The 21,087-nt window shown below is 54.7% G+C and overlaps 1 protein-coding gene across 1 annotated transcript in view; it reads right to left on the bottom strand.

Annotated features, from left to right (window-relative positions):
* The window catches only part of LOC111813948, a 22,311-nt gene extending 1,735 nt beyond the window's left edge, over positions 1–20,576 (bottom strand). The window contains exons 1-6 of the mRNA XM_023706226.1: positions 20,557–20,576; positions 20,174–20,244; positions 18,415–18,425; positions 13,170–13,238; positions 8,185–8,363; positions 1,309–1,426 (exon numbers count right to left, since the gene is read on the bottom strand). Of these exons, the coding sequence (XP_023561994.1) occupies positions 1,309–1,426; positions 8,185–8,363; positions 13,170–13,238; positions 18,415–18,425; positions 20,174–20,244; positions 20,557–20,576 (468 nt within the window). The remainder of the gene's footprint in view (positions 1–1,308; positions 1,427–8,184; positions 8,364–13,169; positions 13,239–18,414; positions 18,426–20,173; positions 20,245–20,556) is intronic.
* Positions 20,577–21,087: the final 511 nt, after the last annotated feature.

Below are 21,087 nucleotides of genomic sequence, written 5' to 3'. Positions count from 1 at the left end.
AGAGAGAGACAGAGAGACAGAGAGACAGAGACAGACAGAGAGACAGAGAGAAACAGAGACACAAAGACAGACACAGACACAGAGACAGAGAGACAGAGTGAGACAGGGAAGATGGGAGATTTAGGGGGGAAGAATGGTCTGACGGAAGTTCTCTGGGGGCAGGGATAGTGGGGAGGGGTCCAGGGAGTGGGGCCTTTGGAGCAGGCCAGTCATATGAAACCCTGGAGGAAGACATGGGGAATCACAAACAGCTGAGGCTGGAGTGGACCTGGGAGAGGGGCTAGAAGGGCAAGCAGAGAAAGAGGCTGGGCAGGGGAAGCCTCTCCAGTGGGGAGATGCAGAGTCACAAGTGATGCTCACAGAGCTAACCAGAAATGCAGAGACACAGAGGGAGGCAGAGGGTCAGAGGAGAGTTAAAAGGCTGGGCTAGGGCTTTGGTGGGGACCCTGAGGAGCTGGCATGGGCAGGGCCAGGGAGTGGCTGTGAGAAGAACATGTGGCTTTCTTAGGGGACCCTGACCCAATCCAGAACGTGGTTCTTTTCTTAAACCCAGAAAATATCCAGCCCAAGGTTGATCTGACTGTGGCCTGCTTTCCGTGGCCTTGGGTGGGGGTGTCTATCAAGTCTTTCCTCCCCTGCAGAAACACCAGAGTCTCCCCCTCAATGCAGGGGCCGAGGCAGAGGGGAGCTTGGTTTTCACCACTTACCCAGCAGGCACAATGCCACCAGGTATGGACAGGCCCAGTAAGTCAGGACTGCAGCCAGGCTCCTGACCCCCACCCTTTACAACCCCAGCTCTAGGCTCTGGTCGCTTCCGTGGGGCCCAGGCCACCCTGACATTCACCTAATTGTCTTTCCACTTTGATGAGTGGCTCTGCAGAGGCGCCGCCGCCCGATCAAATTAAATGTGAACCAGGCAGGCAGCCCGATGATGAGAAGGAAATACCACATTTACATAGCCCAGTCCTGATGGTGCAGGGAGACCCAGCCTAGGAAGACGGAGACCTGGGGACCTAGGGAGAGACAGACAGAGGGTTGTGGAGCAAGCCAGATACACCACCAAGGGTGGGGGTGGGAGCGGGCGCCATCTGCAGGTCCTGGTCACTGTCAGGTGAAGGGCATTTGGCAGTAGAATCAGTACATGTAGAGCTTCTTGTCACCTCTACGCAGGTAGCCTCACCTCTCCCCAGCTCAGTGCCAGGTTCAGGGCTAAGGAGGTGGTCTAAAGCCCCATCTGCCAGGGAGGCCCCCTTTTGCCCAACTTCTGCTGGGGCTCTAGAAGGCTCCCCTCACCCCATCCAGACTCACAGCTGGACCACAGCTGCCTCCTTCAGCACAGCCCTGGTGGGTGGGGCTGAGAGCTTCTCCTGGGTTCACTTCAGGACATCCTGGCTGCCTTTCCTGGGGTGCCTTTCCTGAGCTGGCCCTGGAAGGGTGTGTGCATGCACAACTGTGACCGAAAGTGGTTATGGGTGGTACCTGTAGAGGCCCTCTGTGCACTAGGCCTGGGTAGTTAGAGGACACTAGAGAGCTAAGCCTTTTTCCCTCAATGTGGAGTTAGGACTGGAGGTGCTGGCAGGGCCTGATGCTCCCACCTTGATATCCCAAGATTGAATGCAGGATGAGTAGATGCTGGTGTCTATGTCAGAGTGTCATGTCTCTCCTACCCCAACAGTGTATTACCAGGAACAGCCATTGGGAGAGCTGCAAAACAACTCCAAAAAGAGCCATTGATCTCCCAAATTTTCAGAGGGGAAAAATCGAGGTCTAGAGAGGGGAAGTAGAAGGTAATGATAGGCCGGCCAAGGCACAGCCTGTTCATGAACCCAAGACTGTCCCTCTCAAGCCCATGGGTCTTTCTCTTGCTGTTTCTGTGTCTGAGTATCTGGACTCCTGGCAAAGGCTGTGCTCTGTGGGGGTGAATAAACACTGAGCCTCTCCTCAGCTTCCTTAATTCCTCTCCCCAGCAACGTCTTGCCTCCCCTCGATGCTCCAAGGCCTGGGTTGGACACCTCTGATAGTATTTTTACCAGCCAACAGCAAGTGTTTTACTGAATGTCTGTCGCAGGCCAGACACAATGTACGAGTTATAGAGTCCTCACTTCAGCCCTGTTCAGTAGGCACCATCAATAGGCTCCTTGGTGGTGGGCAGACGTGGAAATGAGACTCATATAGCTGAAGGAGAAGCATTTGGGTAAGTCAGGCACTGCACCCACACTATTTGGGTCCAGCTGGCTCCCTCTGAGCATCCCCTTCCTCTGTGACAGAGACAGACCTCAATGTGCAGGGAGGCAGGGGTGTGTGAAGAGGCTTCCCTGAATTTACACATCTAAGTGGGCAGTGTGGGCATAGCATGGTGTAAGTGTGGGGCCAGGGGCCCAGGTGGGGGTACGCGGGACACCTTGCTGTCTGCCAGTCCCTACTAGTTATTTTACTACCTCCTTTATTGACCCCTCACAACTCAACCACCTGTGTGTTTTCCTCCCACCCCCATTTTTGGGATGGATAAACTGCATTAGAAATGAAAAGTGACAGCAAATAGTGTTGAAGCTGATCCTAGGTCCAAAGCTCTTTCTAGAACCCCAAAGATGAGCAAGCCTGGCCTTTCCTTCCTCCCTCTGTGGTGGTGTTGAGGGCTGGGCTGGGGTGCCTGCCTCTGTCTCTACCAACTGCTGTGTGGGGCTCCACTGCCTGTGCTCCCAAGGGAGCTCAGTTGGTGGTGGGGGGGGAGTGCCTGTTAGTGCCACTGAAAAGCCCTTCCCCTCACCCACGGGGTCCAGGGTGGCTTTTACTGGGAAAATAATTAGAAATCTAATTCTTATTTCTCCCACTCCGCTAATTGTCTGTGGACAATTTGATTGTAACAGTCGTCACTGAAGCAGAAAAACCACCTTATTTCTGCCAGATATCCTCCCTGCAATTAACACTAGCAACTGCCTCTTGCTCCCCTCACCTGCGGACACCCAGGGCCTGAGGTGCCCTCACCTCTCCGCCTTCCACCTCTGGTGAGGGCACATCTGGGAGCCAGGCCTGGCCAAGGGCAGAGGGGGGAGGGGCAGGGCGGAGGCCAGGGCCCCAGAGGGCAGGCCGGCAGCAAGAGCGAGCAAGTGAATATAAATATTTGAGCATTTGGGTAAAAGAAGGAGGGAGAGATGAAGACCCAAGCTCAGGGAGAGACAGAGGAGCAGGGCCAGGCCAGGGCAGGGAGAGGCAGGGAGAAAAGAGGCAAAGGAAGAAGGAAGTGCCTGAGGAGGGCAGGGCCAGGCAGGGACTCACCTCTGAGACAAAACCAGACTGTGTGCTTCCAGCTCTGTGAGGGCTCCCTGGAGAGCCCAGCCTCTTCTAGGATGCGGCTGGTTGAGGAAAGGAAAGGGGAGGCCAGAGCTTTGGGCCGCTGGGGACAGAGAGGGCAGTCCAGGGCGGGGCAAGAATGTGAGTGAGAAGCCTGAGAATGGAATGCCAGGAGCCAGGAGCTGGGCTGGGACTGACCTGTTGATCTGAGTGGCCAGGCTCCATCCCCCTCATACCCTCAAGCCACCACCTTTCCCTCCTGAGAGCACAGAAGGGGGGTGCCCTCTGCCGTGACCCCAGCCTCCTTATTTACTAGTCTTCAGGGTAGACTCCTTGGCTTTCTTGCCCTGTTTTGCTCCTGAGGGCAGCAGGCAGGTAGTCATGGGTAGACAGGGAGCCCCAAGCCACTTGGGCTGAGCCCACCCCATTGGGATGTTGCTTCAGTTGTAGCCTGGTCCAGGGGCAGGACAGGACCTCTGGCTGTGTGGGTACCACTGGGTACACTGCTCTCAGATGCCATCTCAGGGTGTTGAGTGGCTTGCCAGATGCTTCATGGAGGAAGTGGGTAGCCTGGCTCAGGCTTTCATCTGCCTTTTCTGCCTTAGCCCAGGGTCTGAGAGGGAGAGTAGAGGGCTATAATGCTGGAGAGAGGGAGGGGCGTCCTCCCTGAGCCTGCCACCTCTCCAGCCATCTTCAGCCCTCCGCTCCCCACCTTGGCTAGTCAGAGAGGAGAGGGGCCCGGGGCTCCTGTCAGTCTGGAGCTGGAGAGCTCCCCGTGCTTCATTAACATGCAAATTAGCAAGTTCTGACTGGCTGTGGCAGCCATGGGCAGCCACCCCTCCCAGCCATGAGCGTGTGTGTGTGTGTGTGTGTGTGTGTGTGTGTGTGTGTGTGTGTTGGGCATAGAAGAGGGGTTAGCTCTCTTTTCCCTGTCTCACACATATATCTCCAGAAAGACATATATACGTGACACACAGCCACCTCTAACACAGTCTTAGGGCCACCTATGGACCCCCACATTTCATGCATCACACACACCCCCTGAGCTGCCTCAAACAGGCACACCAAGCCCACCCTCTTCCAAACTCACACTGTCTCACACTCCCACCACAGCCCTACAGCATCCCCCCACATGTCCACAGTCACACACAGTCCAGTGAGAAGCAGCAGAGGAGGCTTCACACTGGGTCCCAGAATACAGCTGCCACCCCATTGGATGCCCTTCATGCTCACCCATTACCATGTTCAGTCCACCAGAACCACTGATATAGATAGACTCTCTCTCCCTCACATGCCAGCTCTCACGGCAGTTTGTGTTCTGGTCTGGTCTCTCTGTTTGGACCCCACTTGGAGATCCCTACCCCAAGCCCAATTGTGTTGTCCTGTAGGCATTGCCCCACTGTGGACAGCCCTGGCTTCCTCTCTGAGCTGGGCCCCTCCTCTGGCTGCACAGTCCCTGGCTTCCCTTGAGAGTGGCCCTGGTCATGCTTCATTGCATTTGCCTGTTGATGTGTCTCTTGCACCGGAATGGGAGCTCAAGGAGGACAGGGGTGGCGTCAGTCAGTCTTGTTTACTGCCCTGTGCCCACACTCAGCTCCTTCTTGCTGTCCATGCTATTTCCACAACAGGATGGACTCGGAGCCAGGGTTAGTAATGGGAATGGCTAGAACTGACATGGCACTTTGTGTGTGCGGGGCCACGTGCGCAACAGCACTTGGAAGGAGTTTATTTTACTGATCCCATTGTAGGGGATGAGGAAACTGAGGCACAGAGGGTTTAAGGTACCTGAGCAAGATCACTCAGCCAGAACTGAGATCTGAACTCTGGCCACCTGCTCTAGATAGCCACTTGTGCGTCCTTCTCAGGACTGAGGCCAGAGCCTGGGAGAATTGGGGCAGTTTGGGTGGGGCGGGGCAGAAGGCTCCCCATGGTGATCTGGAGGGGGCTCCTGATCTGCTTTGGAGGCTCTGGGGATGGGGTGTGTGAGCTGGGGGATCACCCAGGGCAACCCATATCGGAGCTGCCTCACGCCAACCTTCTTAATGCCCACTACAGTGTGTGAAGTGCACACATTCGAGTTATATAATTCTTCAGGTAACCCAGTAATGTTGGTATCATTATTCACTCCATTTTACAGACCAGAAAAGTGAGGCTCATGTGTTTCCACACACCCAAGCTGGCCTGGTGGTCATCTGCATTTTCATCTTCAGGGATTGCTTCCTCACTGCTTCTGGAATACAAGCTGCCATCCTTTACAGAGCCTACCCCCTCCAAGCCAGTGCTGATTGGCTCAGTGATGAGTACATGATTCAAATTGGGCCAATGAGAGCCCTGGAAGGAGACTCTTGAATTTGGGACCAGGGTGAAGCTCTAGGGTTTTCAGCAGCCCACATTTCACATGGAGGGTCTGAATGGCCAACATGCTGAAGAGACTCAAACAAGGTCCAGCCATAGCTTGCCTGGAGCTGGGCATCTGGGGGGCTTCAGCACATCCTCCACTTACTGGCTGGCTGGGGTCCCAGTGATTGCCTCCATGCCCAGACCTTTCCTTCACCCTTCTTTCTTGTCACCCCTCTGCTTGCCTAGAGCTCCATGCTCCAAAAGTGGCCTGGTAGGGAGAGGGGCAAGAGGTCCGTGCCCCTGGGAAGAGCTGGATGGGCCCACACTGAGGCTGAGGGCATAGAATACCTTCTCTTGCCAGGTCCCTGGCCCAGGACTGCAATCTCTGCAACCAACAGGGCCAGGCTTCTGTCTGTGTTCACTGCACCTAGAATGGCATGGCATACAGTTGGCACAGCTGCCCACTTGTGAAGTGGAAGAAGGAGGAGAGGGTGGGTGGACGGGCATGCTCTTGGGCTTGGAAGGGTTGCAGAGCTGGCTCTCTTGGGTGGCATGAGCATGCTGTTTGGGCACAGTTGGTTCCCATGTGGTTCCTGGCTCTGGAAACCACTAGAGCTTGTGGGTGGGGCTCATGGGTGGTCCTCCCCGCTGACCTGTTCTCTGTCATCCTCATCATCTCTGTCTTTGGGGCCCTTTGGTATGGGGGCAGGTCCAAGCTGGATCCAATTTTTATAGTTTTTCCTTCTTAACTTAGAAGAATATCCTTTGAACACACAAGACCAAGAATAAGCTAGGTGCAGTGCGCAGGGTTACCCTAGCACTTAGGGCAGCTGAGGCAGGAGAATCACAAATTTGACCCTAGCCTAGGAAACTTGGTAACTTAGTAAGACCCTATTGCAAACTAAAAAAGGGCTGGAGATTCAGCTCAGTGCAAAATTGCAAAGGTCCTGAGTTCTATTCCAAGTAACACACACACACACACACACACACACACACACACACGCACACCCTAAGGATATATGCCTTTGTTTCTCTAGTCTGTGGCTGGGGTGACCCCAGTGTCACTCACCTGGTGGAATAGGCACCTGTGTAATGCTGAGGGTTGAGGGCTGAGGACTGAATCCTAACTGCAAAGACCAGAGGGAGGCTCTGGGACAACCAATGGAAGCACTTGGTGAGAGTGAACCCGGTGTTGTCAGGCCGCATGTCAGTTGTTGAGCTGGGACTTGAACCCAGGCCCCTCCAGGTACCTTTCTGAATTCTCAAGAGTACTGATTGTTTCAAAGTGAGTGTGGTCAGGGCTTACTCAACGTGACCTGGTGCTCCCACCCTGTTCCTGAGCCCCACCTTCCAGAGCCTGAGTGGGCCATAGATGGGGCTTGGCGGAGACCCACCCTGCCAGGCTGAGGGCCACTGCTAGGTCTGTCCCTTCTGCTCAGGAGTTTCTTAGCCAGGAAGGGGTCCCTGGTTTGTGGAGAGGAAAGACAGAGCCAGATCTGCCCCATGGGGCAGAATCCCTGAGTATTCTTCAAGACTGACTGCAAATGAAGTGGAATGAAGGTGGTTATTTTTGCCTTGGCTCCTTAACTTGGCAGCTGCTACTGGCATCTGGCACAGATGAGGCAGAGCATGGCACCAGGCGTGGCGCTCTGGGGGCTGGCCTGCTTTAGCCCAGAAGCGAAGGGTTAACAGGCTGGAGAGGAGGGAGCAGCAGTCTTTGGCTAAAGAGCCTTGTTAATTGATTCCCTCATTCCCATTTGTTCCTGCTAAAGAGAGACAGATGAGAGGGAGCCCGCCAGGCCGTCTTGGCACCCGACAGCTTGGCTGGGCACAGCTGTGCTCGTGGCTCTGGTGTCTCTCTGGGGGAGGGGCCAGTGCCATCAGTGGCAGCGGAGGTGAGGAGGTGGGGCAGTCACATGGCAGGCCCAGTGCCCTTTGCTTGCCCTGGGACTGGCACAGGCTGTCTGAGCACCCTTCTGAGAGGACAGATCTTTGATTTCACCTCATGACACCTCTTTGATCATTTGGCCTGCCCTGTTGCCACACATGGGCTGGCAGCTCTCTTAGCCTGGGGCCTGGCCAGCCTGAGGCCTGGAGGAGGTTTCTGCCTAGAAGAGGGACAGCTCTGGCCTGTCCAGGAGAGCTCTGTGCCTTTGCAGCAGGCTGGAGTCCATGTCACAGGATGAGCATCTTTGCCATGGCTACAGCTCTGCCTGAATCCCCCAGGGCTCACCTGCCTCAGACTAAACTTCCTGTGATCATCCTGTCTCATCTTCATCTCATTCTCAGTGAGGATGGTCAGACTGAGATACCCTGGTCCTGGCAGTTTTCCCTAAGAGAATGGAGTTTGAATGCCTCCATGACCCCGGAGTTAAGATCCTGGCTCTGCTGTTTGCTGCCTATATACTTTGGGTAAGACATTGTCACTGCTTTGGTCCTGAATTTTTTCATGTGCAAAATGGTGGTGGTACAGATACAAAGACCTATCTGTAGTAGACTGCAGAAGCACCCCAGCTCTCCCTCCCTTTCTGAGCATGCCCCACAGCAACACACCTTTGTGGGTTCTCTCCGCAGCTTGATTCTGGGATGGCTTCATGACTTACTGTAGCTGACAGGATGTGGAGGAAGTGCTGGGGCCAGCTCTGAGCCCGAGCCTCAGGAGGCCTTGCAGGCTCTCGCTTGTTCTCCTGGAACCCTGCCCAGCAGCAGTGTGAACAAGCCAGGCTGTCCTGCTGGATGAAGAGAGACACATGGCCCAGCCACTCCCGTCACTCCAGTGACAGCCGGCCAACCTCAGAGCAGAGCCACTTAACTGACTTGAAGCATCAAGTGTCCCCAGCCAAGAACAGAGTAGCCCAGCTGCATTTCCAAGCCATAGAATCACGAGCTTAAAAAATAAGTGGTAGTTGTTTTAAGCCATAAATATCAAGACAACTCATTATACAGCAAAAGCTAACTGATACACTGTTGCAAATCACTGTTTTGTGGGTTAGATGGCACAATGTGAGTAAAGTAGTCCAGAGTGTCCCAAAGAGCAAGACATCAGAAAGTAGGGCTCCTATTATTGTTGCCCAGGGTGAAGCCATGGTCCACCTCTCACCTCCTAGGTGTCCTTCAAATATCAGGCCTTGCCCCAGTTACTTGGTGTTCCAGGCCTCATTCCTATTCACCAGTGACATCACAACCTGGCTTACTGTGGCCACCTGTGTGCTTGCTGTGAGTCTGCCTTTCCTACTCCAGTACCAGGTTGGTGAGGGGATAAGCAGGTTGCCCTTCTGTGTCCCTCACTGCCAGCACAGGTGTACACAGAAGGGTTTAAGGACCTGACTAAGTGGCTATTTGAATCCAGCTGGGGTGGTACTGTTCTCCCCATTGTACAGAACAGTAAGTTAGGGCTGCCACACGCAGAGCCAGGGAGTGGCAGGAGGCTAATGCCTAAGTCTGGGTGAGGACAGAGTCTTTGGATTTTCCATAAGGACCACATTTATGCTGTATCTTAATTCACAAAGCAGTGTCATGCCTGCTATTCTATGTCATCGTTCTACCCATTCCATCTTCCCACTTTTATAGATGAGAAAGTGGGAGCTGGCAGGTCCAAGGAGAGGGGGCTGCAGGGTCACATGGGTATTGTGGGCCCCTACACCTGCCATGGCTGGAGGGACTCATGTGAGCTTGCTCTGGCCAGCCAGGATCTCTGTCCACAAGGGCACCACCTCCCGGTGCAGGCCATGCGCCTGTGCCTGTCACATCAAGTTCAAGTGATTCATGTGGCAACGGCTCCTGGTCTGCCTGTCGGCACGTCAGCGAGTCCTGGTTACCATGACAACAGGATACAAGACACCAGGGCATCAGTGGGCTGTGGCTCTCTGAGGGGCAGTGCCATAGACGGGGGAGGGGGCTTGTTTCTTCCTCCTGTGGGAAGCTTGGCAAAGGCTGGAACTGCTGGGGGCTGGGCAGCCCCTCCCTGCCTCCGTGCCTTGGCATTTCCTTCCTGCCATCTGTGCCTGAGCTGGGGGAAGGGTGGGAGCGCCTCTCTGGTGGGAGGAGCTTGGGCGCTGCCGGGTGGGAAGAACGGCCCTCCCAGCTGGGCTCGGTCTCCATCCCAGATCTAGAGACCCTTCCAGGACTTTCCAGCTTTCCACCCTTCCAGCCTTCCTCTCTTTGGGACAAAGAGAAAGTTCAAGACCCAGTTCAGCCAGAAAATTGGTCTCTAGCTTGGGGTAACCCTGTGAGGGAGTACACCTTCAGAGAAGGGGTCCCGGGTGAACTACCCAGCTTTGTGCCAGCACCTGGCGAGGACCTCATCCCAGTTGCTTTCTCCAGCACTGTGTGTGTGCTCAGGATTATGATAACCATCCTGCAGAGGGAGAAACTGAGGTCCAGAAGTGACAGATGCAAAGTGACAACACCATGATTCACTTTTAGGTTCCTTGGCTCTCAACTTTGTTCTCACCAGACCTTTGCTATTGCCTTCACAGGGAGGAGTTCTCTCTGCCTCTGCCCCTTTGTTAGGTCAGCTCATCCCTGCCTGAGAGAAGGAACACTGATCTGTGCTCAGGTCTCTGCCCTGCTCCAGGCCAAAGCCACTTTGTCCAGGACCTTTGGGGGGCTAGAGTGAAGGTACCCATAGTGGACATGAGTTCATTGTATCCTACCCCAGGGAGAGGAGGAGACTGCACCCAGGATAGGTGGCAGGAATAGGAATGTGGGGGGCCAGCTGAGTCTGAGTTCCTTGGAGGAGCAGGGGCTAGTTTCCTTAATCGGGCATCCGATGGGACGCTGCTCCTTCTGCCAGGACCTTACACTCTCCATGGAGACACAGAGCTCTTCAGGTTGCCTTGCAAGATGGCAACCACAAGATGGTTCTGTGGCCCTTGTCACCACTTCCATGCCACAGTAAGGGAAATGAAAGTGATCAGGGTGGGCAAAAGACGTGGGCAGCAAGAACTCCTTCCTCTATGTGGGTATGGTTGGGGTCCCTTAATTTGGATGAGGAGGAAAAACACTGCTCCAGGAGAAGTACCTCAGAAACTGACATACATCCCTCTGAATGTGGCCCTGGTTTGCGAAGCATCTAGAAGGGGTGGTGATGCAGTGGGTTTTGTGGCCGGGGGCAAGCCCACATTCTGGGGGTCAGAGCAGCTACCATGAAAGGGGCCACCTGCCAAACAAGGTAACTTCTAGGAGTCTGAGGGCATGAACCTCCAGAAGCAGGAGATAAGAGACAGCAGGAATGGGCAGACCATTGCTCAAGCAAGGAAATCCCAGTGAAGGGATCCCAGCGAAGGGATCCCAGCAAGGGCGTCTGTAGAAGTCCCACTAGTACTGCCCCAGAGGGAAGCTCTATGCCCAGGCTTCTTGGCGAACCAGTCCCCGCCCCGTCTCCAATCTCTCAGCCTGACCAACCCAAGCAGGAGAGGGAGGGATGTAAGACTGATGAGAAATTGGACTTCTGATGCTATCTTGAAATTCTGATTCATAAAAATGAGGGTGATAGTGCCTGAGGGCCCTGAAAAATTATGGGATTGGCCCCACATGTAGTCCAGGAGTAAGGAACTCCAGAGCAGGAATCCTAGCAGAGGTGAGAGGGTTCGCACTGGTCTGCATTTGTCGCTAGTGCTACTAGCTGCTCTGGACCCTTGGATGGTCCCTGGGATGGGGATTCAATGCTGTTTCAGGCTTCTTCTTCCTAGGGGTGGCTAGCCCCTGCCTGTCCCCACACAGCTCCTTTCTGTCTGCACCTCATTGCCACCTGCCCTCCTGAGAGGGAGTGGCCACTGAGACTCTCAGGAAGTGGGCACCTTCATTGGCTCTGGGGGCAAAGCCCAGCTAGGTAGGCTTAAAAGTACAGATTCTGGAGTTAGCCCTGAGCTCAAGCCCTGCCTCTGCGCCTTAGTACCTGTGTAGCCTTGGACAGGGATGTGAGCTCTCTGAGCCATGCTCTCGCCTATCTAAAGGGGGAAGGAGCTCAGAGGCAGCTTGAGGATGAGGAGCTCAGAACCCGAAGCACACATCTCGGAGCCTGGCCCTGGGCAGCTTCTGGCTCCCACAGAGAGAGCTGTTATCTCTCCTTTGGAGCAGCAGGACCAGGCTCAGGGCCATGCCTTCCCCCACCCTTCCCCTGCACAGCCTATGCAGACCCCAAGGTCACCCCATCTATTTTTAAACTTTTTTTCTTCCCTATCCCACCATTTCCATCCTCTTTATCCCGCTCCCCCTTTTTCAGAAATGACATAATTAGAGGGGTTTAATGTTCTGCTGCTGAAATCTTCATTTTCTTGGGTAATTTCCACTATTTCATCAAAGAATAATTAATTGCATTGTCTTTAATCAATTGTTTTACAAATCCAGCAGCGGGAGGAATTCTCCCACCGTCTCCGCAGCTGCTCTCCCCTCCTGGGTGAGGCGCCAGCTCATGCCAAGGAGAGAGCTGGCTGCCAGAGCTGGGTGGGTGGGTGGGTGAGGGACCCAGGGGCGGGCCTGCAGTTTCCTCTATACTGGGGTAGGAGAGCAGGGGGCTGAGAGTCCACCTGGCAGCCACACAGGGAGTGCCACCTGCAGAGTGCAGGCCCTGGGAAAGGGCTATGCTCCCTGTGAGCTTGGGCCTCTTGGCCTGGGCAGGTGGGGAAAGTTGGTTCTATTCAGAAGATGCAGAAAATGAGACCCAGAGGAGTAGAGAGGGGCTCAAGAGGGAAGGTAAAAGCACTATCAGTATCTCAGAGAGAGAAGCTGGGGATTACCAGAGGGGAGACGGGAACTGTCCCAAAAGAGGATGGCTGCTGTGGGGCTCGAGGATGCTTCTCTAGTGCGCCCGTGGCTTTCCCGATCTTCCCTGCCATGGTTCTCACCCCCTTGTCCTTCCTACCATGCATTTGCACCAGGCAGAGGTGTGTGGGAGGGTAGAACCTGTGGTTCCAGAGTCTTCCTCTCTCCTTCTCTGTGGAGTTACCTGTGTATTATGGTGTAGATCTATAAGAGCCCCCAAAGCCTCATGTGTTTGCAGGGTAAATGGATTACAGGGCATTGCAGCTGTTTTGCTCTTAGGAGGTGGGACATGGATGAAACAGCCTGGTCCCTGGGTGTGAGTCAGAGGGGCTCATCTTCCCTCTCAGCTCTGCTCTTGACCCTCTCTCTGCCTCCCGCTCCCTGCTGGGAGCAGCTTTCCTCCACCAGCATCCCCATGCCTTCTTGCCTTTGAGCTGGCTGACTACAGACTTATATAGCCAGGAAACAGGCCTCCCCTCCCTTAAGTTGCAGGTGTCAGGTGTTCTGCCCCAGCAAGGGGAAGCTGACCCTGCAGGGCCAGTCTGTCTACAGGCCTCCCACCCAGCTACAGCTAACCACCCTTACCCTTCACTCCCAAGTCTCCAGAATTGGTCCGGAGGAGGGGAGGAGGACAGGAGGCCAGTGCTGAGAGAAAGAGGCCTTGCAAAGCCTGTGCACCGAAGCATCTGTGCTCCCCCAGGATCTAGGTGGCAATCTAGAACTCTGAATCTTCCTTTCCATGAGGCTCCCTTACATATAATTTTCTCCTTTACCTGCCTCCTGTGGATCTGGAACAGTACCCAGGAAGGCGAGGCAGGGAGCAGACACACTGGCACAGCAACCTGTGGAGACAGGATGATCACAAAGCACGTAAAAACTCAAAGGATGCAGACTTTGGGGCCACAGTGCAGGACTAAAGCAAGGGCTGCAGACATCAGGGAAGCAGGGTTGCAGTCCAGATGTCAAGGTTCATCACACAGGTTGCTTGATGTAGGCAAGTTACTTCATCTCTCCAGACTGAGATCCTCGGTCTACTCAGTAAGGTACAAGAAAAACTGCATCTGCATTGAAACAAACCTATGGGCAGGCAAGGTTATTTTATGCCACATAGAGTGTTTCTTATAGCTTTTATTGATGTATCCATCCAAAGTAGGGTTAAAGGCATTGACTCCAAGGTCTTCCATTGTAAAGGTTGTGTGGACTGGCCTGTGCCATCCACCGAGTACTGGGCCAAGAATACAGAGGGGAGAAAGACACAGTCAGTTTTCAAGCTTGTCAGTCTAATAAGGGACAAAGTAGGGAATCAATCATTGCAGTGCAACAAAGTACAGCGGCTGGAGAGATTCATGACAGATCAAGATGGCTGGGTCTTGACGGGTTAGTAGGAGTTCTTCAGGCAAAGAAGGGGACAGGAATCAAGGTAGAGAGAGCTGTGGGTAGAGGCATGGAGTCATGACATACTTGTGTCCAGAGAATTGGGGGTGGCTCTGTCTCAGTGGAACATTAGGACTGAGACAAAGAAAGCTAAAGACAAGGCTGGGCAGAGAGTTGGAGGACAATTAGAAAAGTCCATAAACATTAGCTGGAGGGATTTGGACCTTATCCCCTGGACAACTGGGGAGCCATGGAATATCACAGAGCAGAAAGAACATGATCAGATATATGTATCAGAAAGTCCTTTCCTTCCATAGTGTCCAAGGTAGGGATGCATTGAGGTGGGAGTGGCAGGGCTGGAGGCAAGGGAAGGGCTTCTGTGACTGATGAAGGTGTGGCCTGTGCTGGGCAGAACCAAGAGAGGGAGTCCAGAGATGTGTGGAAGGGGTATCAAGCAGTCGGTGACTGGATGCTAGGAATAAGGAAGGGGCTGAGAGGTAGATGGGAGAGTGGGCAGCCATGCTCAAGGGTGGGCACGGAGACACAGGAGGGTGGTCTGTGGTAGGGTGTGTCTTTTGCTGAACCCCTCAGCAAGGGTGACACACGCACAATAAAAGTTTATGTGTCATCTAGCTTTGGAGGCTTGAAAGTCCAAGGTAAAGGACTGCACCTGGGGAGGGTCTTCTTGCTGTGTCCTGACATGGAGGACACCATCACACTGTCACAGGGCACCTGTGTGGCAGAACACAAGGGAGGACCGTGGCTGAGCACATCCTGCGGTTGGGAACCACATCTGAACCAACCGCCTGCTCCAGCCACAGTGACACTGACCTACTTATGAAGGCTCGGCCTCAGCTCTTAGAGCTCCTGCCTGCTGCTGCTTGGGGATTAAGCTCTGAGCCTGTGGTGTTGCTCAGTGCAGAGTGTAGGGTGCTTCCCCAAGGGCCTGCGTTAGAGTCTCAGCACCACCCAGAAGAGCTTTCCAGCATGTGAACTTTGGAAGCAAGGAGGGCTTGAGCTGGACTTTGGTGTCACTGACCTAGCTTCTCTGAAAGTCCACAGGTCAGACTGGAGGGGGGCAACAAGGGTGAGTGAGGAGCAGTGTTTTCTGTGTAGAAAGGTACCCCAGATACTGTGGCTTAAAACAGTGAACACCATCTCACTTTTTTTCTTGCTGCTTACTTGCTTGCTTGCTTGCTTTATGGCCAACTCAGCCCTGGTGTGGCTGGCACACCATGTGCAGTTTGAGATCCAATCGTGATCCCTGCACTTCACCTAAGCTTGCCTAAGCAGGAACTTTGGGCTGCTGAGCTATCTCGCCAGCCCCATCACCCACTTGCTTTCTAGAGTAGGAATCTGGGATGGACTTGGCTGGGTGGTTCTGGCATTGGGACCTTCTTACAGCTAAGACCCCGGCCAGGCTACAGGAATGCCTCCCTGATCATGCACCCCCCCCACGCCACGATGGGTGCTGGTCTCTTCTTCCTGGGCTGCTTGTGTGCTCTCACCCGGCAGCCCTCACACCAGCCCCAGAAGGCAATCCAAGACGGAGCGAGGCAGAGCCTCAGTGGCCTTTGCCATGAGCTCTTGGAAGCTGCCGCTGTCACATTCCTAACCTCCCGCTGTCTGCACAGATCACCTTGATACAGTTTATATCTAGAAGTTTCCCAGGAGCTCCTGTGCTCAAAGGCAGAGCTTTGGGAAGGTGATTGGATTATGTTCTCTTAGCTGACTTGCTGTCAGGAGGTAAGGTCCAGTCAGAAGAGGCAGATCCCTAGGGGTCTGGCCTGAAAAGGCCTGTCCTTCCTGGCTCCTCTCACTGCTCTGCACTCCCGTGCCCCATCAGGCGAGCAGCCTTCTCTCTGCCAGGCCTCTCTGCCATCTTGCTGGGTTATGCAGCCCGCTGACTAAAGCACAAGCCAAAATACATCTCTCCTTTTTTTAGTCTTGGGTGTTCAGTATTGTGTCCTGGTGACAAGCAGGTGACTCAGATTGCTCTACTCTGTGACTGCATCCGTGGGACTCCCGCAGAAGGTGGCAGCATGGGGAATCCTTTGGAACTTAACAATCACGGGGACTTCCTGCTTCAACTCTCATTTCTGATGAGGAAACCAAGACCTAAAGATGGGCAGAGACTTGACCAGGGCCACACAGAAAGTTTGGGCCAGTCCAGCACTCTCAGTGGAGGTCACACAGGCCTCGAGGACAGCACCCTCCTCCTCTGGAAGGCTCAAAACTAGCAGGAACTTGGGGTGGGGGCTGAGGGACTGGGCAACCCTCTGACAGCCAACTGGAGTGTGGCCCTCTTGCCCCTGCATGCTCTAGAACCCAGAGAGACATACTCAGACATGGCTGCTTTTGTCAGGTATCAGCGGCCCCAGCCCGGTGCTCCCAGCTCCTTGTTCTCACAGGACTGTGGGAGGTGCATCCTGCGTGCTCATTGCTTCTCTTCATTCCCTCACAGGCCAACAAAGGTTTACCAAAACTCTACTGTATGTCTGGGCTCCTGTAGGGCCACATGGACATACCTGTCCCTTGACTTCATGTCTGAAACATAGCCTCCTGTTGGGCAGACCTATGCAAAGCAGACAAAGACAGACACAATCATACAGTTATGAAATGTGCCTTGGAGGCTTTCTAAGGCAGTGGAATTTAGTTCTAGGACTGAAAAGATTTTTGAGTGTTTGAGGTGTCTGAGGTGATGGCATGGAGGGGCAATCTAGGCAGAGGGGCTAGAGTGCAGGGTCATCAGAAGGAGACCATGGCATTGGAGGTGGGGTGCAAGGGTGAAACATAAGGGTGCTGACAGACAGGGTGTGGGGGGGCAGAGGCAGCCAGTCAGGCACAGTTTTGACTGCTGCATAACCAGTATACCCATCTGGTCTGGAGTGGCAAAACATAGGATACCGGCATGCAAGATGACTGCCACCACGGGCTTCTGGGCAGAGCCTTGGCCTTAAGGATAGATAGGCAAAGTCTGTGGAGGACTGAAAGAAGCCAGAGCCTGCTGCTAGGACTCTGGGACAGTGAGGTTGGGGCAGCAGGCAAGGAAGGGGGATGCTGCAGGAGTGTGAGGCCTGAAAGCCAGAGATCTGGCAGAGAGGATACCCCAAGGAGGCAGAGTCCTAGGATCAGAGCCTTTCCAGGGACCATCTGGTGGACTTCTATTCCCCGTGGCCCAGGGTATGGAAGAGACCTGAGTGAGCCAGCTCTGCTGCTGATTAACTTCGTGGCCTCGAGGGGGCCCCTGTCTCTGTTTGAGCCAGTGCCCCTGACTGTCAAATATGCATTAAAATCTTCACCTCCTAGGCAACTGTCAGGGTAGAAGGGACAATGGAAAGGAAAGGGTCATATTGAGGGGGAATCCTCACAACCCTCAGGAAGGTTTGGGGTTTGCTGCTTTGAATGAGCTTATGTGGGGGCTGGCTTGGGTGCCTACTAGCCCTAGGCTATGGTGCCCCACAGCCAGCTGACGGTAGGCAGAGACTGCTTCCCCCAAGGGTGGTGGGGGTAAGTGGGTGCTAAGAGGATTAGCAGGTCTTTGTGAGGGCCCAGGTCCAACCTGGTCTGCTCCCACTGCCCCTGCCTCCAGCCCAGGCGGTCTGGCTGCCCAGCTGCTGGCCCTGGGTGGGGTAGAAGAGGAAGCAGAGAGTAGCACAGGCTGGGGCAGAGGGGGAGGGCTGGGAGATGGAGGCAGGATGGGCTCAGAAGAGCTGTGAAACTGGTACAGCTAAGACGTGTGCACACAGACATACTCGACCCTACAAAAAACCACATGCATGCAGTATGCGCTTGCACTCATAAGCACACATGCATACACATCACATAGACACTTGGTGTACAGAGACACATGGCCACACAGCCAGCCCAGTGATGCCCTCCTGCCTATCACACTGTATGAGAACCGGGCCCTCTCATGTCACCAGGCTGCGCTGAACTTTGGGTGTTCCCTCAGTCTTATGACAGTCACACACAGCCCTGTGACTTTCAGTGTCTGCTGAGGATACAAAGGCCCTAGACCAAACCAAGACTTGAACTCATTTTAGAGGGTGTGCCTATGGGGTCTTAATCTGGGAGCCCCCAAGAGGCTCACCCACAGGGAGGGAAGGGGGCTGAGCTGAAGCTGGTAGAGATAACCCATAGTGCCATGGAATTGCACAGCCACATGGCTGTCATGTACACACACACACACACACACACACACACACACACACCTGCTTTCCCCACCCCTGCCCTCTGTTCTGCCCTCTGTTTTCTCTGATGAGAGGAAGAACGTGTCCTGGGGTCCATGAGGGCTGCTTCTGAGAGCTTGGGGTCATACTAGTCACTTTCTTCTCATTTGAATTTTCAGCGAAAGCCCAGGGCGGGTTTGGGGTTCTCAGAGCCAGGGTGGAAAGGGCTGGCCTTGACCTCAGGCATCTGTCTCCATACCTTTGTCCTGGCTTGGAAGGCACAGAAGTTGGAGTGTCCCTGCAAAACTGCCAATAGCAGCTCCCACTGCACACCTGATCACTGATGTCCCTGCTGTGGCTGGGGTGAAGAGAAGGTAGACACAGACAGAGTGGGCCATGGTCAAGGGCATGAATCTCTGTGTGTGGCCCTAGGTCCTTGGGCCCCAGAGGATCCAGAGACACTGAGCCTTACTTGGGACAGTCCTTAAATCTCTCCTAAGGGGAAGCTCCAAGCAAGTGAGAGAGGCTTGGGTCTGGGTGGCACATTCTGTAGATTCCCAGAGCTGCCCCTGCCGCCTGCCAGGAGCCTGGCCAGTGTGGCAGCCAGATATTTATGGCCCTCAGGGAGCACCCAGCCCGAAGGTGGCACAGACAGTAAATCAAGCTCCAGCTTGGTCTTGAGCTGGCCCTGTGGCCTACAAGGCCTCTCATGGACCTTCCAAGTTAGACTAGGAGCTAGTGGGCGTCAGAGTGGAGGCCTAGCCAGTTCTCAGCTTTCATGCTAGCCCTGTGGTGACTCTCTGGGGGCTTCCAGGCCTGCGGTCTGGAGGTTAAGAGCAGAGGGTGTTGGAGCTGCCATCTGCTGGGTCAGGTGTGGGGAACTAGTGACACTTGCAGGGCATCCACTTCTTCATCTCTAAGTGGGGGCCATGGTCCTACCTACCCTGTGGACTTCATGAGGGCTGAGTGAGCTTGCCAAGGTGCCTAAAAAGGCCTGGGTGGGGGAGCTTCTCTTCCCAGAGGTCCTAAAGCAGCACACAGAGATTGGAGCATGGGTGGGTTTCCCTGTCCTGATGTTTGTCTGATTGCTAGGGGAGGCCTCTGTCCAGATGCTGTTGTGGGTTGGTGGTCTCAATGGGGCATAGAGATGCCAGGGCCACTGGGTGACTAGGGAGGGGCCAGGAAGTATTGCCCCCTATATCCTGTGCAGACTGAGAGACAAGGGCAGAGGCTGAATCCAACCCCCACTGTCCACCCCATGCCTGCCCGCTGTTTTCTGGACTGGACAAGCTTGAGGAAACAGATGCGATCCTTGTTCAGGATGAGTTTGCTGAGTCTCGGGGAAAGTGCCTTGCCCGGGTATGCAGCCTGTAAAGGGCAGACTCCAATCTGAATGGGCCTCTGTCCCCAGGCCTGGGAGCTCAGTGTTTCTCAGGCGTCCACTGAGGGTCAGGTCAGGACACCGCGAGGTGGAGGCCTGGCACACAGCAGGCACTTCCAAGGTACTTTCTTTCTGCTTCCACTTCGCTTCCCAGCACAGGGCCATAGGATGCCAGGCAGAGCCTGCCAGGGTTGAGGAGGGGGAGCTGGGGGCCCCAGGGCTCGGGGGAGGCCCAAACCCCACCCAGGGGAGGCTCAGAAGGCAGGCTTGGGCCCTGGGGCCACATCACTTAGCAACTTGTCCCTGGAGACCCACCTGTCTGCCTTAGGTGTCTCAGGGGCTGGCTCAACAGCCATGCCTGCGAGCAGGTGTCTGGCTGCAGCCCTGATGGGGTTGGGCATAGCAGAGAGAAGAGGGTAGTGAGTTCCCCTTCTGTTCCAGGCTGAAGCCACAAGAGTGGCCTCAGGAACAGTGGCCTCTCCATTAAGGCCCAGCTTCTTTCTTTCTGAATCTGTCTCCATCTCTCTTCTGGGCTGTTTCTGCCCTTCTGGATCTGTCTCGCTCCTCTGTCTCTCACCTCCTACCTCTGCCTGTGGAGGTTCTTTCCCCTCTCAGTTCTCCTCCAGGGTTCTGTCTCTCTGTCAGTCTCTTTTTCCAGCCCATCAACTTGTCCTACGTTTCTCTCCACTTTTTTTTCTCTCTCTCTCCCTCCCCCTCCCCTCCTCTCTCCCCTCCCTTTCTCTCCTTTTCTCTCCCATGTCCTACTTCCCTGTCCCTCTCTGTGCATCCACCATTCTTCTCTCCACCCCCATGGCTGGGGTCTCCACCACCAGATTTGCTATTTCCCTACCTCCCCCAGCCAAGGAGCAGTGGGGCAGCATAGGGTCTGGGCCCCGCCCAGAGAAGTGCAGGGAGGCCAGTCTGAGCACAGAGACCAAAATTCACCTTCCAGTCTAGAACCAGCCTCTCTTTTTGGGCCTCAGTTCCCCCATCTGTTAAATAGGTCTAATGGCTCTGGTGGGAAGGTCTAGGTGCCCTCCAGCTACTGTTGCTTATGAACTATGATGGAATGGACAGAGGGTCAGGCCAGGGTGGTGTCCTGTCTTACTGCTGGAGACAGGGTGCCTGGGTAGACAGCCTCTGCCCTTACTCTCCAGCCTGCTGGCTGCCTTGGCGGCCACGCCCTGCGGCAGGTGTGTTTTGAGTAAGCTGAGTCAGAGAGGCCCTGCCCACCTGGGTGGCTTCAGCTGCATCCTTGCGCCCCCTGCTGGCTAAGGTAGGCACTGCTGTCCCACTTGGGTCCTGGGCCCTGACCCCAGGGTTTTACAGAGGGATAGCATTGCTGGCATTGGTGAATGCCATCCAGACCTGAATGATTGTGCACTTGGCATGTACCGCTCACCCTTCCAGCTGTGTGTCTGTGGGCCTTTCTTAGTTCCCACTGGCGCTACTGTGGTCTCTGTCTGAACCGGACATTACTTGCTTCGCAGCCATCGCTCCACCCCACCTTCTGCCTCTGAGCACCGCCAGTGGGTGCCTGCGGCCCAGCACCAGTGCCACCACACTCTGGGGCTGGGTGTTTGTCTGATGAACACTTGTTTACACCTGCAGGAGAAGGCAGACCTAAAAGAGCCAAAGACTCTATGGTGCCCAATTGTGTCATTTTAAGGCTGGGGAAACAGGTCCAGAAGAGGAGCTTGACTGTCGCAGGGTCATGCATTTGAGTATGTGGGTGAATGGCAGAATTGATCTTCTGGATCTTTG

This window comes from Octodon degus, unplaced genomic scaffold, assembly GCF_000260255.1.
Source record: "Octodon degus isolate 3935 unplaced genomic scaffold, OctDeg1.0 scaffold00245, whole genome shotgun sequence".
NCBI lineage: Eukaryota > Metazoa > Chordata > Mammalia > Rodentia > Octodontidae > Octodon > Octodon degus.
This window is presented reverse-complemented; position numbering and strand designations above follow the sequence as displayed.